Source organism: Thamnophis sirtalis, unplaced genomic scaffold, assembly GCF_051295495.1.
Source record: "Thamnophis sirtalis isolate CommonGarterSnake01/CBP01778 unplaced genomic scaffold, rThaSir2_p1.2 scaffold_7, whole genome shotgun sequence".
Lineage (NCBI taxonomy): Eukaryota > Metazoa > Chordata > Lepidosauria > Squamata > Natricidae > Thamnophis > Thamnophis sirtalis.
In genome coordinates, this window is record NW_028261387.1 from 41,782,562 (window position 1) to 41,803,765 (window position 21,204).

Consider the following 21,204-nt stretch of genomic DNA (forward strand, 5'->3'; position numbering starts at 1 on the left):
CTGCATACCAGGGACGCCGGGACCACATCGGAGCCACCAACAGGACCTCCGTTTGCTCCGTCAGGATCTTTTGGATGACTAGCGGGAGGATTGGTAAGGGTGGGAAGGCATAAAGGAGGCCGGCCAGCCACGGGCTGCATAGGGCATCCACTCTCTCCGGGCGTCACATACCTGGAGTAAAAACGCGGAAGTTGCGTGTTGTAAGGCTGCACGAACAGGTCCACTTTGGGATGGCCGAACCAGCGAGAGAGCTCTTGGAAGAGGTCGGGGTGGAGTTGCCACTCCGCTTGGTCCACTGTGGCTCTGCTCAGCCACTCCGCCCGAGTGTTGGAATCTCCCGATATGTGCTCCGCCCGAAGCGACAACAACCTGTTCTCCGCCCAGTGATGTAGTTTCTCCGCCTCCAGCATCAGGGCCCTGGAATGGGTGCCCCCCTGGTGGTTGACGTGGGCCTTGGAGGCCACATTGTTGATCAGGATTAGAACGTGGTGGTTTGATACTATGTCCCTGAACTCCTGGAGAGCCAGGCGGATGGCCCAGAGCTCCAGCCAATTTATGCTGTTCCTCAGTTCCTTATCCGACCAGCGGCCCTGTGCGACTCGGTCCAGGGCATGGGCCCCCTACCCGAAAAGACTAGCATCCGTTGTAACTTGGATGCGGGCTGGTTCCTTGAACGGACACCCCTTGAGGAGTTTGGAGGACGTCCACCACCAGAGGGACCTGAGAGGTTTGGGTGGGAGCCGCACCTTGATCTGGGAATGGCTGGTGTGTGCCCTCTGGAAGGGAAGCAGGAACCATTGCAATGGGCGTGCATGGAATCTGGCCCAGAGGACAATGTTTATGCAGGAGATCATTTTCCCAAGTAGTTGGGAAAGCATACCAATGGTAAGAGTCTCTGAGATGACACCTGGGTGGCTAGGCGTTGGATGCTCTGACACCGCTCCAGAGACAGGAAAACCTTGCATGTAATGGAATTGATGATGGTCCCCAGGTGGAGCAATGACGTGGTTGGCTGCAGGTGACTCTTGGGGATGTTCAGGACGAAGTTGTGACTCCGCAGTGAGTCCATTGTCACCTGGAGATCCCATAGGGCTGGTCCCAAGATGGAGATAGCACCAAGATGTCATTTAGGTAACAATTTACTCTCACTGGGACTGAGCGAAGCAACACTGCCACCACCGCCCAAAGTTTTGTAAAGGTGCGAGGGGCCAATGACAGGCCAAAGGGCAAGGCTCGGTACTGAAAATGGTGACCTGCAAAGTGAAAGCATAAGAACCTCCGATGAGCCGGATGGATGGGCACATGGAGGTACGCTTCCTTGTCGACTGATGTCATCATGTCGCCCCGGCAGATGGATGCCAAGATGCTTTTTAGAGGTTGCATCTTGAACCTTTGATACTTGATATACCAATTGAGTCTTTTCAATCTAGAATGGCCTGCCATCCCCCCGAGTTCTTGGGCACTAGGAATAAGATTGAATAGAACCCTAGTCCTTCCTGGCCTTTTGGAACCTGCTCTATGGCGTTGATGGAAATGAGATGTTGTATTTTGGCGTCCATGAGAAGCCTTTTCATTGAGCATCTGGGCACAGGGCACCTGATGAACCGTCTTGGGGGGATGGAGAGAAATTCCAGAGTGAGGCCCAGCCTCACGACCTGGAGGGCCCAGGCGTCGGACGTGGTCTCTACCCACTGATGAGCGAAGGCCAGGAGACACCCGCCCATGGGTTCTTCCCTGTGTGAGTCACCGGTACCTCCGAAAGGACCGGTTGCTAGTCGCCCGAAATGGCCTCCTGTTCTGGGAATGCGCCTGGTTCTGCTGGCGACCCCTGGCCCTGGCCCCCGCGCTGTCCTGACCACGGTCCTATGGCTGGTTAAAGGCCCTGTTGTAGTGGGGAACGTAGGGGGTGGTGGTGAACCTAGAATCACCAGCCCGAAAGGGCTGGCGCCTACTGTAAGGCTGATGTCTTCTATTGGCGTGCCCCCCAGTGGAAGGAAGGACCTTGCATCTATCCCTTGTCTCTATGAGAATTGGATCGAGTACAGATCCGAACAAGGCCCCACCGTTGAAGGGTGTGGAAGCCAGGCGCCACTTGGACTTAACGTCAGCCTGCCAATGGTGAAGCCATAGCAGGCGCCGGGACGCCACATTGGATACCACAGCCCGGGATGCAAATTTTGCAGCATTAAGAGTGGCATCCACCGAGAATTCCAGGGCTGCCATCAGTTTGGTAACGTCCTGGTGAAGACGTGCATCCTCCGGGGCAAGCCTGTCTTTTAACTGCTTAAGCCAGACCAAGGAAGTCCTATTAAAGAAGGACACCGCAGTAGCAGCGCATAGGGCCCAGGACGCAGCCTGATGGGTTTTACGAATGACCGTCTCGGCCTTACGGTCCTCAGCCTTCAGGCCTTCCAAAATCTCTGATGGGATTAGAGCTGGGGAAGCTAGAGCAGCCACGGGTGGATCCAGAGTCGGGAACTGCAGAATACCTTCCAGTTCCGGAGTGAGTGGAAGTGTATAATTTCCTGTCCCCAGTGCTGGGCGGGGCAACTGCAGTCGGTTGATCCTACTGCTTTTGGACAAAAGCTTGGGAGAGGGAATAACCTCCTGTAAGGAGACAGGCTCAGCAAAAAGGCGTTCAGTTGGATCCAGGCCAACAGCAGTACTATCCTTAGAGGCCGCCTCCCCCATGTGAGTGGTAGTCTTAGCTTTATACAATAAAGACTTAAACAGAGTGGGGTGAAATAATCCAGAAGAATTAGGTTGATCGAAAATCAAACCTTCATCATCAGAAAAATCCCTGTCTATCACCTCTCCTTCTTCTACCAGGGCCGAATCCTCACTATAGACTGAGGGGGGAGGTGAGGAAGGCCCTGCCTGGAGGTCCGGGAGATCCATCTGCAGGGCCTGGGAAGTAGGCCCACTCAGGGTACTGGGGGCTGCAGGGGCCTGAGCTCTGCGATGCAGTTCAGCATCCACACCCCTAGAAATTGCTGCAGAGATCATCTGATAGAGATCAGGGGCCAAGCCTAAATCCTGGCCTTCTGCAGGCCTCAGGCCTGCAGCAGTAGGGGTAAATGTAGCCGAAGGCCCAGCATGTGGGACTGCGTAGGCCGAAGCCGCGCTGGCCTCCGAAAGAACTGGAGGGGGTTGGGGCCCCAACATTTCCTCCCCAGTATCAGAAACCTAGGGCAGGGGAAGATCCGGTGACCAGCTCTGATTCCCTGTTGGGCGCAGCGGTAGGGGCTGGAGAGCTATATTGAGGAAGTAACCGGGGGGGGGGGGGGGATTGCTAGCCTCCCCAGCAGCCTTAGCAGCTGAATTGCACTTCTCTTTTCATCTGTGGGCCCTATCCGGAGCCCTGGATGTGTCCCTGGGCCTTTGACTGGGGGCTCTAGTAGCGGCCCTGCCGGGCCACGAACTAGCTCCCACCTGGGCAGGGGGCTGGGAGTCATTAGAGGGCTCAACGATACCTCCTGAGGTGGATTGGTCAGCCATTCTTATTACTAGAATCGAAAAGACTCAAGCGGACAGAAGCACAAGTTTTATAAATGCAATGGGAGCGGGCCGCGTGGCAAGCAGGAGCCGTGCTGCAACAATCCTCTCACTAGGTCAGCCAGAACCGAAGTGAGGAAAGTGGGAGGGCCGATGACTCAGCAGCCTTTTGGGCGCGAAGAATCGCAACGCCCCTTCCCTGGCTGCCTTAGGCGCACGAGTGGAAAACGGTCCCAAAATGACAACCGCAACTCAGGCGCCAAATTTAAAAGTTTCTGCAGCCAACAAGCCGCTCTCAGGCTCTCCACAACGTGGATGCCTTCGGCGGCGCCAGCGCTCTCAGGGATAGAGCGGCGGGCAATCGAAGCGGGACAAACCGTGCCGTGAACGGCGGGTGGCTCCCAGGCAGTCAGCACGGCGGGAAAAACATCCCAGACTCAAGCGGTGAGAGCAGCGGCAAATCAATCCCACGCCAGCAGCCGCAGCTGCTTAGCCTCGATCTCAACGGCTCCAAGAGCCTGTGATTACCTGGCCTGAACTCTGCAAGACACGAAAGGTCTGGCCTGGCAGCGAACTGCCACCTCTCCCTTTAACCTGTAACAATGCTTCAAAAAAGCTTCCAGTAACTTGTTGAATCCAAGAATGAAGTAGAATTTTGTCAATTAGTCTGGAGAAAATTGGTATACGTCTCTTCTGGCTGGACTGAGTTAAAAAACTGACCCATCCAGTCAGAGGAGGCGTGGTCAACATTTACATAACTCAGTCTGTAGGCTAATGGACAAAGTTAACCCATGCTTGGATTCACCAAGCAGCACACAGGAGAAATATAAATTTCAAACCTATTTTTCTTTACTATTTACTGAAGCCATAAAATGGTCATGATGGGTCAAATCTATTTCTGGGCCTTGTCAATTCAATGAATTTTGAATGAACTCCAGACATTAACTATCACAGCGCCTTATGAGGTTTTATTTTTTTTAATTCCTTTAAAGTATTAGTGATATCCAAAGCATTAGGAAAGGAACACATCCAACCTGCTTAGTAACTGGGATTTTTCCGTCTGAATTTTTATATTGTGGGCTAGTTTTCCAGAGACAGTATCTTAATCTTCACATAGCATGAAAAGTACAGTGGTACCTTGATATTCAATTGCTTTAAATTCATCGAATTTGGTACTCAACAAAATGTTCTCCCAATACTCATCATTTGTATTCAACACACAAGATAGAACTTGTTTGTGTCGCCTTGTAACTCACTACATTATTCCTTATGGGAAAAATTTGGTACTCTATGGTGATGGAGAAGACTCCTGCAAGTCCCTTGGTCTGTAAGGCGATCAAACCGGTCAGTTCTAGAGATCAACGCTGAGTGCTCTTTAGAAGGCCAGATCCTGAAGATGAACTCAAATACTTTGGCCACCTAATGAGAAGGAAGAACACACTGGAGAAGAGCCTAATGCTGGGAAAGATTGAGGGCAAAAGAAGAAGGGGACGACAAAGAATGAGGTGGCTGGATGGAATCACCGAAGCAGTAGGTGTGAGCTTAAATGGACTTTGGAGGATGGTAGAGGACAGGAAGGCCTGGAGGAACATTGTCCTTGGGGTCACGATGGGTCAGACACGACTTTGCAACTAACAACAACATGCCTCCCGATATCAATTAATGTTGAGTACCGAGGCACCACTGTATCTGGAAGGATATATTTTGTGTTTATTACACTTAATTGTAGTCTTCACCCATGGTATTTTCAGATCATTTTGTTCATATGAATCTGGTGGGCATTAAAGTGCAATTCCTTGTCTTTTTTCTGGAATAACCTGGAATTTCAGGAATAAGCTGCTCATATTTACATTGCTTCTTTATAAACTATGGGAAAATGGAGGGGTAAATAATAATATTTTATTTTGGGTATCAATGGACAATCAGACCTAAGTTACACAGTACTCACTGGCATGGACCCGGACCTGACAGTGCTTGCATGTGATCAGAATACTGGTGCCATCTTCCTCCAGATATGGGGTAGAGAGGCTGACATCTGTACTACAACCAGTGGTAGTAAAACACATCTCAGGGATGAGGGGCTTAGTTCTGATCTTTCCATTAGCAGCATTTGGAATTGCCTGTAAGCTCTGACTTCCACAATCTGCCTGCCAATGAGAAATTACACATTTTAGAAAAGAACAACACTGATTAAATAAAAATAAATATATGATCAGAAAAGCATTCCATTTTGTTTGCATACTGAAACAATTGAAATAAATATAATTTCACTATGTTATGCTTTAGGTACAATGATTCCAAAGTAAGTTTTATATTTTTCTTTCCAAAGAGATAAATATTTCCGCCAAACAAATAATCAACAGATCCTTGTTCCATGTCAGAATAAAGGAAAAATATATTGACAAAATTAATGTAAAATAGTCCAAATCTTCGAAGATAAATTACATACTATGTTTATCTCAGGCACATTTCTGTAAATATGACTCCAGCTCTAAGATTTTATTTTTAAATTTTTAAATATGTTATTCCTAAAATAACAATTCATCAAAAATATTTTGGGTTTGTTTTAATACTTCTTTGTTCTACTGAAGAACCAAAAAAAATTATAAATAGCTTAAATGTTTTAAACAAGGGGTTAAAATACCACACTAAACAGTTTCTGTGTTGCGTTATTTAGTGAGGAAAAAATGGAACAGTAAATCTTTTTGAAAAATTATTCACACTTTAACCACCATGCCATACAGACTCTCAAAAGACCTTTCCCATCATGAGATGAATGTGAAAACCACTATGGCATACAGGATCCATTATTACCAGGCAGCTTCCCATATATATATTAACCAGGCTTAATCTTGCTTAGCTTCCGTAATCAGGCACTAGAATATGTATGACTTATTTTTTAAGAAAGCATGCATTTGTTAGGGTAATATGAAAGATGCTGTAGAAAATCAGTCCTACTTACCATGGAAACATTGGAAGTAGGATCATTCTAACAATAATCAGTCTTAAAACTGAAATCACATTATTGTTGTATAAGTGCTTTCAATACTTATACAAACACAAATCCCATTCTATTGATACTTCAGTACTATACAGGCCAGGAAAAAGAATAATCTGCTTACCTGGTAGGTTTGGAAGAGCATGCACACTGCACAATAGGGAGCCTGCTGAGCCATGGCAATATTATACTCCTTTTCTGCTTCAAAGTTTGGAGGACGATTCTGCCACAGTTGGCTGAGAGGCTTGGCCCATGCTTCCATCTCTTCAGTTTCTTCTTCAGGTGTCAATTGCTCTGACATTTCTGCAATAAGAATCACACCATCAAGCAAAATTTAGATAAATCATTTCCCCTTTTCTGAATGCTGTCAAAAGAATAACAGATTTAAACTATTGGAAAGGTAATAATGTTACACTTTTCAGCTATGCCTGCCAATGCTCTCTATGTATCTATTAGCAACTTTTAAAAATGCTGCCTTTTACAGTACACAAATATTCAGCTTCACACATGGCTGCTAAGCCCATACAATTTGTGAGACTATTAATTTGGAAATAATACACAACCTCACAATTATAAAATTATGTTTGAAATATGTAATCTCTTTCTTTTGCCTTAGAGATCAAAGTGCTCTATAGGATTCTAACTTGGTAGCTGAAAATTCAGCATCAAAGTATATCAAGTTCAAACTGCCAAGGATAAAGCCTTCAAACATTGTGAATCAGACAGTGATTAATGTATTGATGTATATGTTGTACAAGAGATTGCTTTAAAGATGTAAAGGATGAGTTTCGACCATCCAAAGATGCTTATTGCTACAGGCAGTCCTTGACTTACAACCATTCATTTAGTGACCATTGAAAGCTACAACAGCACTGAAAAAAGGGACGTGACCAGTTTTCATACTTACAACCATTGCAGCATTCCCCATAGTCACATGATCAAAATTCAATTGCTTAGCAAGGGCATGTATTTATGATGGTTGCTGTGTCACAGAGTTATGTGATCATCATTTGCACCTTCTGACAATTAAAGTCTGATTCACTTAACAACTGTGTTACTAACTTAATACCTGCAGTGATTTACTTAACAGCTATGGCAAGAGAGGTCATAAAATGGGGCAAAACTTACAATTGTGTTTCTTAGCAACAGAAGTTTTCAGCGGTAAGTCAAGGACTAGCTGTAATTCAGTATCACTATTGGGCAAACACCTCTATTACAAAAAAAGAGGAAGAAATTTAAACTTACCATCATCACTAAGGCCGTCTTTAACTAAGAGTGGGTGATGACGTGGGAGTTTGGTCAACGGCTGACGACGGCCTTTTGATTGCTTACGATCCTTTACAGATCTGATGTAATCCTTTGCCATCTGCAGAAATCAAGACAGGATCAGAAAGACAGTTTGGTCTAGTGGTTAAGGCAACAGGAGACCATGAGTTCAAGTCCCACCTTAGCCATGAAAGCCAGCGAGATGTTGTTGTGCTAGTCAATCTTTCTCAGCCCAACTCACCTCACTGGGTTGCTGTTGTGTGATAAATAGGAGGAGGATGGTATGCTAGGTATGTTTGCTGCCTTGAGTTATTTTTTATTTGTAAAAATAATAAAAACAGGATACAAATAAATATATAAATAAAAACAGTACCCACAACTTTATAGTAGTACTGTATAGTACTACTGGATGAATTCAAAAACTGAAAAATTACTTGTACTTTCTGCACTGCTTAAACTCAGGGTATGCAAGACGTGTATAATGGATAAAATAATGTATTTCAGAATGCAGAACTACATCGACAATAGATTATACTTGGCATCTAATGCAGCAAATACAGTCCTAGAAATATTCTTTGCAAATTGCACATCAGCTGATAAGGTTGTCAGAAAGTGAAAATCAGATAGAAGATTAGAAATTACAATATTCTATGATAATATACAAGATATATTGTAAGTATACCCTCTGATGTAATCTTACTTTTGCAAGCTCCTGTCCATCGACACAAGCTGTGGAACTGGTTTTCTTCCTGGAAGGGTGTTCAATGTCCATGACATTCACCTCTTCCTTAGCATAACTATGGACTGTGAGCACCTCAGTTTGCTCAACCAACTGCCTGGAAAGATCAGGGGGTTCAGAATCTGAAGAGCCAGAACAAAAAGATGAGCTAGACTGAAAGCTGGAGACTGGGCTTGGTTTCATGGTAGACTGGGTCAAAACTGAAGAAACAGAATGTGAAATGGAAAGATCTAGAACAGCTGCTTCTGGTTCCTCTTCTTCCTCCTCCTCTTCCTCCTCCTCTTCCTCTTCATCTAGCTTAACATTTTTCAGTTCTTCAAATTTTACTTCAGAGGAATCTGCATACTCTGCATCAAAAACAATATTTGAAAAACTATTTCGTAACTGTCACCAAATAAAATGCTCTATTTTATTAAAGCCTAACAATTGATTTGAAATTAGGGCTTCAAGATGTGAAATATTAAATGACCCAGTCTAGCTAGAAGTTTAATGTATTTTTTAAAAAAATACTCCTGTAATTTGAATTTCCTCTACAACTTCATTAACACATAACACAATGTCATACCTTTAATTTCTCACTAACCAGGCATTTACTCCATTTCTAGAATTTTTGTTAACTTATTTGCTCCAATCCTGCTCTTTGGTGTTGTATTCCTTTTCTGAGACACATTTCCAAATCTTTTCAAGTTTAAAAAAATACAAATTAAAATATTCTAATGATTTCATATTTTATTTCATAACTGAAAGCCTTGTGGCTTCCATAACAGTCCTTGAGCAATTTTTGGATAAATGTCTCCAATAATGGAAGCTACTTCTCAATTTTTGAATTTCTTCTGTTTCACTGACACAATTCTGTTAATTTCTTATTTTATGTTGCTAAAGTCAAAAGAATATAACTAAGAAATTCATCTGAGATCTTCGCAGATGCCCCAATTTTTTGAGCATATCATTCATATTCCTAACAAGGCATTATATAAGTTTTCAACCTGATGCTATGCTTCCAATGTTTTTATGTCTGTTGAAAGCAGAAGTTGGTTTCATGCATGACACTAAAGCTCAAATAGATTAGCAACATTCAGACAACAAACTAGGCCAAAACGAAACAAATTTCATAATGGCTAGGCCATAATAAAGTTCCAATGAGACAGGCCACCATGAACAGTAGCATCCATGAAGTTACCTGGCGGTGCAAGGGCTTCATCCCCTTGCTGTACAGGCTCTCTAGCAGGTCCAACTGGAGGGGCTGCTTCCTCCATCTCAAACTGTATTGGGACCACCTCCTCCTTGGGAAAGGACTCGCTTTGGCTCACCTCCTGAGGAACTTCTAAGCAGACTCGGTGACGCTTGCTTCCAATGCGATGCTTTGGGACACTGCAAAAAGAAATCACATGTCATCTTTTAAATCAGAAGCTTCCAACCTGCAGCCTATGGGCCGCATACAACCCTAGACAGCTAGCAAAGCAGCCCTACAAGATTGTAAATTCAGTGCAGCCCAGTCAAGCCAAAAGGTTGGACACTCATGTTTTAAACAGAACACAACACAACACAACTTTAATATCAGATTGCTCTCTCTGAAATATCAATTGGTTTTATGACTTTTCTGAAGTACCTGAGAAAGCACTAAAAAGAGATACATTTACCACAAGGAAGGAAAATAAAAAAAAATTGTTGGAAAAAATATTTTACATCAATTTGTCAAAACATGTCAGAATACACAAGCTTTCTATTCACATTAATATGTGAAAATGGTTTCTTATCAGTTGTAAGAAATCCCATTTAACCCAAGGATCCAAATAAAACATACTTGTTATTAGATAATAAATATTTTGAACACAATATATGTAATATAAAATTACAACAGGTCAGAAGACAGTTATAAGAGAATCTAAGAAGATATAATATTTAATTTAAGGCAAGTCAGAAAAACTATTTGAAATCCTTTCTCCAATTCTTTAGTGAACAGACTGGTTCCAACCATTAATTTAATTTCTGTTCATATTCCACAGCCTACAGACAACTAAAAACCACATATCCATTTTCTAAAACTTACTGAATGTGGTTATTAAACAAAACAAGGAGAAAGGGAGAAGAAACAAGTCCCAATATAATTTGCAGCCACTTAACATTGACAATCAAATAAGCTCCATAGATGTAGCTGATTAATAAGTGAGTTATTAATAAGTGAGTGACACTGGCTAAGTCATGATTTATGAAAAAAGCAAACATACTTTTTTTTCTCCATATCTTCATCTGCTTTACATTCTTCCTCTGTTTCAGTTTCTTCAGGGCACTGCTTCTCATTCTTAACTTTTTGAAGAAGTTCACCCTTAAAGAACTCAGATGCTTCTGGTGTAGGAAGAGTATGATCAATGGCTGTCACATCTTTCCCAGCTTTCCAGAGCTTGTAACGATCAGGCTGGTATTTCCTCACAAAGACATCCATGGAGATTTTGACCATGTCCTTGCGGCAGGAGCACTGCATGGAATAACAAAACAGCTTAGGCCACTTATGCTTTCATTTCAATTCAGTATTAACTTCACTCTGTAACTATTCCTCCTTATGAGAGCACCATACCATTTCCTAGTAAGAATGAATGGTGACCTCAAACATTGGAGGCTAAAAGTAAGTACCTAGAAAAAGGGAGAGGAGAACAAAACAGGTATTTAATATGTTTGATATCTATCTATCTATCTATCTATCTATCTATCTATCTATCTATCTATCTATCTATCATCTATCTATCTATCTATCATCTACACACACCCACATTGTGAGCTTTCTTTCTGACAAAGCATTTGTTGTTGAACTGAATACTTTGAAATATTATTAATAAATAAAACAACAGTGCATAGAGTGGTCTCTAGAAAACTGAGATTGCAACTATATATCTGAAACAGACATGAACCTGATGAGTTAACAGAAAAAACATTAGGGCGTCATTAAAAATAGGGTATAGGAAAGCTAACATATCTGAAAAATTTGACAACTAAACAAGTATTATCCTATTTCCATTTCATAAGCCTTACTGTTTAAATATCTAATGGGAAAAAAAGTATCTTGAGAATTGTGCAAATGGGCATACTTTATCTTTCACTAAATATTTATGGATGTCCACCGTGACATCTATATCAAAAACAGTAGTTCTACATAACTAATCAGAGAGTTCTACATTTCTCCATCTGAACTCCTTTTTCCTTAAACTGTCTTAGAGGCTTTATTTGTACGAATTAATACATTTTTATGGATGTCCAAAGTTAAAATGGCAAGATCTACTTCATAGCGCATGTTTAGCAGCAAAAAGTTTTTAAGAAATAGGATGCATTCCATCAACCAAAAAAATATGAAATTGATAAATGTTAATCTATAATTCTATTTGATAAACATTTAGGAATAAGCAACAATTCTTACTAAAATAGACTGCTTTCCATACTCAATCCAACGAAGTGTGGCAAAATTAGTAGATTCAGCGCAGTTGAAGCCATGATTAAAACCAGCATGATATCCATAAGGAAAAGTTATCATGAATTCACCTGCTTCCTGAGTCACCTGAAAGAGAAGCAATTAGTATGGATTTCTATAGTTTATATAAACTCTAAAATTTATTTGATAGTTATTTTATAATTTTCAGTACTACCAAACTGGAAAGAGCCCATATTTCTAGCTTTTTCTAAGAATTACTTGATGAAAATATATCCCAGCAGAGTAAAAAAAATGTATCCTTGGAATTTACAGATTATTTATAAATTATGTGAAAAAAGAATACACAGGGACTATTCTCAGTATGAAGAAGAATGACACAATTCCCTTTTTAAAAAAAAAATCTATTTCTCTATCCCACATTCTCACTTCTCATTGCTGTTTCAGAGTGCTCCCCATACTCAAGATTCTTTCTCTAAAGGTGTTTTGAGCATCTGTAAAAATAGGTGGGGTTGTTCTAACTGATACCACCCTACTGTGTGCACCTATTTAACAGATTTAACAGAATTGGAAGGTCATCTAGTCCAACCCCCTGCCCAAGCAGGAAACCTTACATCTACCTAGGATCAAACTCACAACCTCCTGATTGTGAAGTGAGAGCTTCACCTGTAGGCCACAGTTTGGGACCTTATTGAAAAGTTAAAGAGATGAAAACAAAATATAGAATGTTTTCCAATCTGGCCTTTTTATTTTCAGTTCCTGTAATCTTATAAGAATATCTGCCTTCCTAGTTTTCTGTAAAATGCCATCAATTTTTCCTTACTTTGTCAAATGGGATGCCATATTTCTTCAATATTGATGGTGAGATCAAGGTCATTTTGTGACGGAGAAAAGCTTCACAACTCTGAGCACTTCCAGGAAAGAACCCTATTTAAGGAACAGATATTCAGCAAGTATTGTTGAAAATGACTGCTTGTACAACATTCATTGGATGCAGAATTGAATATTTTGCTATGCCTTTTCCACAGTTGACAACGCATGAAAGATAGATAAAGTAACCACAAAACCTAGAGGGAACTTTCAGACAAAAGTTCTAAATGGAGAAAAGAGAAGTACACTTTTCTTATTCCCTCTTAACACATAATGAAGCATCAGAGACATTTTTAAAAAAGAAAGTCTTCATTTTTTTTTTCACATGTACAGAGAGCTTTAAGAAAGTTCTTACGTCCTGAATATAATTGTTGGATATAAAAGTCCAACAATTTTCCAAAATTGTTCCATAATTCCATAATTTTTCAAAATTATTGGTGTTATTTTACAAGTAGTCTTTGACTTACGACCACAATTGAGACCAGAATTTCAGTTGCTATGCAAGACAGCTGTTAAATGAGCTATGCCCAATTTTATGACTGTTTTGGCATGGTTGTTAAGTGAATCACACAATTATTAAGAGAATCTGGCTTTCCCCATTGACTTTGCTTATCCGAAGACTCCTGGAAAAATTTCTAAGGGCAATCATGTAAAGCTGCAACTTTGTAAATATATTCTGGTGCCAAGTGGCCAAATTTTGATTATACGACCCTGGGTATGCCGTAACAATCGTTAAGAGCAAGAACTGGTCTTAAGTCTCTTTTTTTCAGTACCGTTGTAACTTCAGTTACTAAATGAATGGTTATAAATGCAGGACTACTTGTAGTAAAGTCAGATTAGGGTTACAATTAAGTTAAAAAAAACAGCTGTCACTGCTCTTTAGAAACTATACAGACTGATTTAGAGGGAGGGGGATGTTTACCTTTAGCAAGACGTTCCAACCGCTTCCCATGCTCTGGAGGAATAGAGTACCTGGGATTGCAAATAAACAAATTACAAATATAATCATAAAAAATAAGTTGTTTTAAGCTTATGTTATATAACAATGCTGATATACAATAAGCAAGTTTAATCGTTTTCCATCTTCACATCATTCCTATACTGAGGAAATCAGATTCTTGTTAAATATGATCAATTAAAAATGGATGCACATCTTGATACAGATACACACACACACACACAAACACACACACACGATATCTCACCAGGACTTGGGTTCCCCAAAATGCAGATAATTTATACTGTACAGGTCCATGTCTTCCGTGTGCCAGGCAAAGGATGTTTTCCACATGCCAAAGTAGAGATAAGGTGTATTCACTCCCTCAATGGTAATACCACTTTCATTTTCTACTATATCCAGAATTGTATTCAGATGACCAATATTCCACTCTTCTATATGCTAAAAATAGATTAAACACATTTTTAAAAAAAAGCAAAACGCTAGTAATGTATATTCCAATATCTGTATAAAACTGAGGGTACTCAAATAATTTTATTTTATAAATTTTGCCTCAGATATTCCATCCATATACACATTACATATACATATTTTAATTTTCAGAGGTCAACCTAGGAAATTCAATAACACTGATGCTGAAAACTTAGATGAATCTTGAATCAATGCAAAAAACAAGTTAACACCAATTAACAGAAAGGGACGCTATTAATTATGTCTCATTACTCCTCGTTTACCTTGTCATAGAGTGTGCCATTAACATCTGCCCCATAGATGGGAGCATTGAAAGTGAGATTCTTCCAGTACTTGCGTTCAAGATCTTCAAAATCTGTATACCGAGGAGTACAGTACCTAAGGGAGCACAGGTTCACTGTCTTAATATAAGTTGTCCATTCATCACTTTCTTTATTCACTAACAAATGTTCTGAATTATCGCCAATTTTAAATAACATATTACTGTAGAAAAGCATCCTGGCAATCAGAATTTAAGACAATAGTCATGTACAAACATCCTAGATGTTAGAGCCAGAGTCAACTTCTCTATCATTTAAAATTTGTAATAGAATTAACTAAGATTTCAACTAAATCATGCTCAAAGGCTGAAATTGTTCGCATATAAAGATGCTGTAACTTTTATCAATATCATTTTAAAATAATTCCATTCTCTTGGTTTTAGTAAAGGCAGACAGCAAAAATAAGTGTCACGTTATCAATATCTTACAGAAATCCATTTAAAAAACTAGGTTTTGATCTAGAAGCTATCACACACATATGGAGCTTTTCGGAGATGACCCATTCAAATATTTGCTATTGAAATAGTGCAGTCCATTCATAAGAAATTTCTTTGGAGCTGTAAGCGTAAGATACAAAAACAAGTATTCTCAAGAAATTATATTCCAATTTGGAATACAGATACTGTATGCCAGATACTGACATGGACTTCGTTAAATTAAGATGCTTTTAGATTCAAACCATTACAAACTTATATTCCCTATACAAATACATATACATACATATATAATATTTCATGTTTAGATCATCTTTTCTTACTTGTCGCTATTTGCTATCCTCCTGAATTCTCGGACTGTCATAGCTTTCTTCTGGATGTTATACTGAGTGAAGAGGCCTGACTGGCCAGTAACTACTTGCTGAATGGGAGCAGGGATGACCACTTCATCAATATCATCATACCATTTGCGTGGTTTCCACTCCTTAGGAGGAACAATCTAGAAATTGTAATTTTATATGAATAATTAATTGGAAAACTCAACACAAGAATAGAACATTCAAAGACTATATAATGATATAATACTTCAAATAGACAGACTCTTCAGCTATACACAGAAACAGAATTATGCCTCAGCATCATATAGTAATAATCCACAAACAACACTGTTAATGCTCTTGACTAGAAGTTGGCATTTTATAAAATTAAGCACAGGGTAAATTAATATTCATAATCAAGAAATCTGTTTTAAATCATTATCATGTATTTGGCTCAGTGATTAGTTTAGAAGTATATATGCCAAAATGACTCCGGGTTTACTGAAAATCCAAAATTATCCAAAGGAAAATGCCTACTTAAATGGTACATAATCTTTTTATTGCAAACAATAAGTATGTGCAAATCCTTTGAAAGCAATGTCCTACAATGTGTTAATGTATTTTCTTATATCTTTGAAACAATAAAGCACCCAAGACAGGCTTTGGTTACTGGCTACACATATATATGCTTACTGAAAAAGATGCAGCTGCTTTATGGATTCAACAGAGATGCCTGGCATATGCTACCTTGTGTTGTGAAGCACAACTTTCAACAGATTAGCACAGACCTAATGAACAATTATTATTGCTGCAGTTTCCTTTTTAGAATTCTGCATATCCAAAGTAATAAATCGGTTTGTTTAGAAATTAATCCTCATAATACTGCCTACCATAAAAATAAAACTTTTAATGGGTCTTCCAGAAACATGTAGGCTTCATTTCAAATCCTATGTCAATCAATCAGTTAAAATAATGTGCAACAAAAGAAAAATCTAGAACTTCAGAATTTTCATTAAATGTTTGGTTTTTCCCAGCAAAAATGAGTACTATTTCCTCATTAATGAGATCTAATAAAATCTCACAATACAACTTGCTCATTTGTTATCAATCATATGTTACATTTTTCTGAATCAAATTTAATTATACTAAATATGAATGAATAAATTGCAACATTATCATCACTGTTCCCAGCCCTTCTTACCTTTGCCAATCCAGCTCTATGGGCTCCTTGAGACTCTATATAGGCAATATAACGGCTGAAATTTTTAAATTCTTCCACAGTTGGATGGAATGTCATTATTCTGGCACTTGGATTTAGGTTCTCCAATTCGGACCCCATGTTTTTTCTTCACAATCTTTCTTCTCATATGTGAACCAGGAGAACTAGTGCACTAATACAAATAATTATAAGGATTGCAAATTAATAAGTATAATGCAGAGTTACTGAGCACACAATAAAGAATGAGGAATAGCATCAAAATATGTCCACTTTCTTAATTAAAACTATATCAAACCCAACCCTTCTCAATTTTTATTGTGACTATTTTACACCTTTATACTCTTAAATACTAATTTCACACTCAGATTTGCAGAAGAATCCCGGTAAAGTACATGTAACAATTCTATTGTTTGCTTTTAAAAAAAAAAAAAAAAGCTTCAATTTTAAATAACAGAAATAATTTGACACTAGTTACAGAATAAGTCTCAATAGCCATTGATAAATCAAAACCCACCAATGTGAACTCTTGATAAAAAGTTCTGTATTACTATCACTTTCTGTTTCTTACTATTACTAACCAATTTCGTTGTATTTATTTTGTACAATGACAATAAAGGCTATACTACTTTTCCTCTTCTTGGAGGCTAGCTTCATATTAAAGAGAACAGCTTTGTTTTTCATAGAGAAAAGCAAGTTGCTACTCTGAAATCTATTTAATTGTCCTGTTAAATGACTATCACTGTCTTAGACTTATCCAGGTCCTGAATCTTCTCCCACAGCCAACTGAAGCCACAGGTATTTATTTCTCAAAAGAATGCTTCTCCAAAATGTCTATAATATTCTTGCCTTGCTTAGTAGGCCCTCAGGAAAAATGGAGAAAGGAAAGGTGACAGATAAAACGAAAATTAATGTATGTGGTGGGTTTGTTTATTGAAATAGAGGAGCTAAGGGGGAATGGAATTTAGAGTTACTTTTCAACGCTTAAAAAAAACAACTGGAAATAAGGGGGGAAATTATCAGGGTTTCCCCAAAATTCTTTGTAATCCTTTTCTTTCCATTTTTTAAAACTTTCAATTTATCTGATTTTAAATACCTCAAGTCATCTGCACGATGTTAAAAGCAGCTGCATTTGTTTACCTAGTGCTCTAAGAGCCCCAACATTTAAAGGTTCCCCCCCCCCCCAAAAAAATCATTTTATTTCCCGAACCTTCTCTCTTCTGTACCGGCCCTCATTTAATTCCTTTCTTCCGTTTGTCGTTTTTCTTTGCCGCGCGCTAGTGCTGGACCAGAAAAAGGTGTTATCTAAGAACGGTCTTTGTGCTAAATGGAGAGGGGAGTCTGTTTCGTCTCAAAATTTCGAAACCGTTCCTCGAAGTTCTTCCGCCCATTGTGATCCTAGCCCTCTTTTATATACGGGTCGCCGGGAGCCACCTCCGGCGGGCAACAGCTGATCCTGGCATCTCTTTGCTCCCTTGTTGGCTGGGAGGAAGCGACCCAGATCGACCTCCTTCCGGAAGAGCCCAGAAGGCCCGGCGTTGACATAGCAACTTTCGAGCCCCCAATGTTTCACTGGATGGAAGGGCGCTGAAATACGAAAAGCATCCACCCCTCACGTCCATCCCTTCCCCGGTTTCAAGGAAATCCACCCACCCCTCGGTTCTCCACAGCGCGATCCAGGTCGACCGAGGAGCCCCGCCCGGATGAGGCTTTCCTTCCTCCCTGTTCGTAACACCCCTGGACTTAACTCTTCCCCGCGGTCCCCCTTTGCCACATTTTCACTCACCGAAGGCCTCACAGGACCCACCTGCACTTCTGACAGGGCCCGAAGTAGAGTTCTATATTAGCTTGGGGCCAACCCCGTCTTGGGTCCCGCCCCCCCACGGTCACGTTCTTCACGTTTCTAGGCCACGATCCAATCCCCAAGAGTTTCCGCATCCGTTTTACCGTCTCATGGGTTAAGGGAAGTGCCAATCACGCCCCTTCCGTTCGTTTCGTAAGCGTCGCGACGGCGGATCGAATGAGGACTCCCCGCTGCGAAAGTAGTTCCGTAGCGATGCACGGATTGAGCGCGACGCGGTACGCCACTATGCGTTTTAAACGATGTTAGACGGATCCCTCCGCTGGAGTCCCTTAGGGGTCTCTGTGTCTCGGCGCTTTGCCCTTTTATTTTAATTCGTCGCTTCCCCCTTTCCCTCCGTTTTCCAAGTTTCGCATAATTATTGCTCAGGTCCAGTCAGTAAGAAGTGCCTGAACTGGCCAACCAATCAGTGTGAAAGGATCGGTGTTACTAGGCAGATATTGTTTTGATTAGACTTAGAAGGGACGGGTAGAAAAAGCGAGAGAGGAGAAGCTGCTGATGCTGCTGAGGCTGTTATCTAACCATTGTGAATGCATTGCCAGTATTCACGTAGGATGGGAGGAGAACGGTTACGTTTGTTCTTGTTGTCCCCCCCCCCAGCTTTTATTTTGAATGCTAAACAAATGTGACACTAGATTCCCTCTCTCCTGCAGAGGAAAATGGCTGATAACTAAGCCCCCTATAAATATTCAGTTGAAGCACTTTCTAATTTTTCAGGACTAAGCTTGAAGCTCAAGTCGGATCACATACAGGTGAAAATAAGATGGTTGGAAATCTTCGATCAAAGAAGAAGATTGAGATTAGTAACGCTGAGCTGAATCAAGAGGAGGTTTGTCCGAGGTTCGCCAACTCTGGATATATGGTCCTTGAGGCAAAATACCCAGTGCGTTTTTTTGCCATTCTCTAAAGCGCAGAATAACTTTTATTGGCCTTGTCATTCTTTTACAAGCTTCCCCCCTGTCTTTTAAATTTTTTATTGCCATTCTGATAAATTTATTATGGAGTATGTTGAAAATATGGATCATATACATCTGAAAAATAAACTAAATCATAAAACTGATTAATAGGAAATCCTGAGAGGACCCTCTGTACTTTTAAAATTTGAATGGCATTAAGTTGTTGAAACAACATGCTTCTGTAAACTCAACAAGGGTGCATCTAGCAGTCCTAAAATAATATACCATAATTGCTCATACCTCCAAACTTTTTCATAGATTGTTTATTTTTGCCTTATCTATAAGCAGCTGCCTCTGTGGGATATGATGTAAGATATTGCTTTGAAATATAGCACACTGCAGTATAAATCCTGGTTTACAAATAATGAGACAGGATTTGTCAGATACTGTATATTTCTCCTACTCTTGAGAGTGCTTATGATTCAGTCATGGCAACATTTAGTATATGTTGACTTAGAAGGAAGTTTCAAATATATATTCTCAATCATAAATTAACATGGCATCTGATAACTTTGGCAGCACAAATTTGTTCTGGATTTCTGACCTGATTGTAGTGTTCAGTTTGGTCAGCCTGGAAAATACAGTTTGGTGTAGAACTAGAAACAACTGAATGCCAGTTGTGAATCTGACTAGGACACTACATTTATTACTACAAAAGACTAATATGCTTTTTGCCTGTGTCTTAGTATGTGATATGGAAAAAAATCCAAAATTGATAGTTTTCAATTGTTATATTTAATTACTTCAATATTTAAGTTTATAATTTAGAAGCTGGTAGATGGTAAGTGCGTATAGTCAAGGCTATGGTTTTCCCAGTTGCAATGTATAGCTGTGAAAGTTGGACCATAAGAAAGGCTGCTGAGAAGACTCCCGTGAGTTACTTAGACTGCAAGGCGATCAAACGGGTCAGTCCTGATCAACCCTAATCAATGTTCCCTCTAGGTTTTTTTTCAGCGTGTGCAGAAAAGTGTTTGAGCGGCACATTTTCATGCCTGAGCACCTGAATTTTTTTCACAGATGTTTCCCAGAGCAATTGATTTATAGGATCTGAATTGGAATGGAGAAAAATGGTTTTGTGCATGCATGAGTGTGTGTGTGTGTGTGTGTGTGTTTGAGTGAGTGAGGGATCCGGTAAGGGAACTGCGCCTATTTAGAAAAGAAGGTAAATTATTGCAAACATGATCAGTTGAAGATAAGTATGGGGACAGGTTGGGCGGTAGAGAGAAAGTGATAAAAGAGTGGGAGAGAGGAAGAGAGGAAGAAAAAAGAGGGAAGAGAGACAGAAAGAGACAGAGAAGGAGAGAGAAAGTGACAGAAGAGTGGGAAAGAAGGAGAGAGAAAGAGAGACAAAGAGAAGGTGAGAGAAACAGAAAGACAAAAGAGAGAGAAGGGAAAAGGAGAGAGAAAATGACAGAAGAATGGAAAAGAAGGAGAAAGAGAAGAGAGACAAAGAGAAAGAGGATGAGAGAGACAGAAAGAGACAGGAGAGAGAAGGGAGAAGGAGAGAAAGTGATGGAAGAATGGAAAAGAAGGAGAGAGAAAGAAGAGAGACAAAGAGGAAGGATGAGAGAGACAGAGAGAGAAGAGAGGAAGAGGAAAGAGTAAGAGAACATCTCATTTCAACCCTGAGGTACAAATATTCTCTTTGATTGGTAATTTTATTTGTCCATTTACTATCCAATGCTCTCATTTCTCCTTAAATTCATCAAGAATTCCCTTCTTTTTATTGAATTTATCACAATACCTTGAGAGCAACTTCTTCAGCATAGCTTTACAGCTATTTAAAATATATAGTAATTTAGGTCAGGTTTTCAGAACATTAGTCTGTTTATAAGTCACTAAGTGCAAAGAAACAGAATTCAGAAAGTTGGCTTCCCTTTTTGTA

The 21,204-nt window shown here is 40.2% G+C and overlaps 1 protein-coding gene and 1 long non-coding RNA gene across 4 annotated transcripts in view; one reads left to right on the plus strand and one right to left on the minus strand.

The window, feature by feature from the left end:
• The window catches only part of KDM4A (lysine demethylase 4A), a 29,582-nt gene extending 11,200 nt beyond the window's left edge, over positions 1-18,382 (minus strand). The window contains exons 1-14 of one of the 3 annotated variants that reach the window (XM_014057921.2): positions 18,289-18,382; positions 16,488-16,677; positions 15,293-15,468; positions 14,479-14,593; positions 13,992-14,185; positions 13,709-13,758; positions 12,740-12,843; positions 11,908-12,045; positions 10,727-10,974; positions 9,679-9,869; positions 8,460-8,845; positions 7,739-7,859; positions 6,618-6,796; positions 5,444-5,642 (exon numbers count right to left, since the gene is read on the minus strand). In XM_014057921.2, coding sequence (XP_013913396.1) covers positions 5,444-5,642; positions 6,618-6,796; positions 7,739-7,859; positions 8,460-8,845; positions 9,679-9,869; positions 10,727-10,974; positions 11,908-12,045; positions 12,740-12,843; positions 13,709-13,758; positions 13,992-14,185; positions 14,479-14,593; positions 15,293-15,468; positions 16,488-16,625 — 2,239 coding nt within the window. In that variant the 5' untranslated portion in view covers positions 16,626-16,677; positions 18,289-18,382. Of the gene's footprint in view, positions 1-5,443; positions 5,643-6,617; positions 6,797-7,738; positions 7,860-8,459; positions 8,846-9,678; positions 9,870-10,726; positions 10,975-11,907; positions 12,046-12,739; positions 12,844-13,708; positions 13,759-13,991; positions 14,186-14,478; positions 14,594-15,292; positions 15,469-16,487; positions 16,678-17,712; positions 18,223-18,288 lie in introns of those variants that run through there. The other 2 variants (XM_087719816.1, XM_014057922.2) reach the window with 2 other exon arrangements.
• A 119-nt stretch (positions 18,383-18,501) lies between these two features.
• LOC148044625 (uncharacterized) overlaps positions 18,502-21,204 on the plus strand; it is a 156,944-nt gene continuing 154,241 nt past the window's right edge. Inside the window, exon 1 of the long non-coding RNA XR_015697284.1 lies at positions 18,502-18,581. This is a non-coding gene — a long non-coding RNA (uncharacterized LOC148044625). The remainder of the gene's footprint in view (positions 18,582-21,204) is intronic.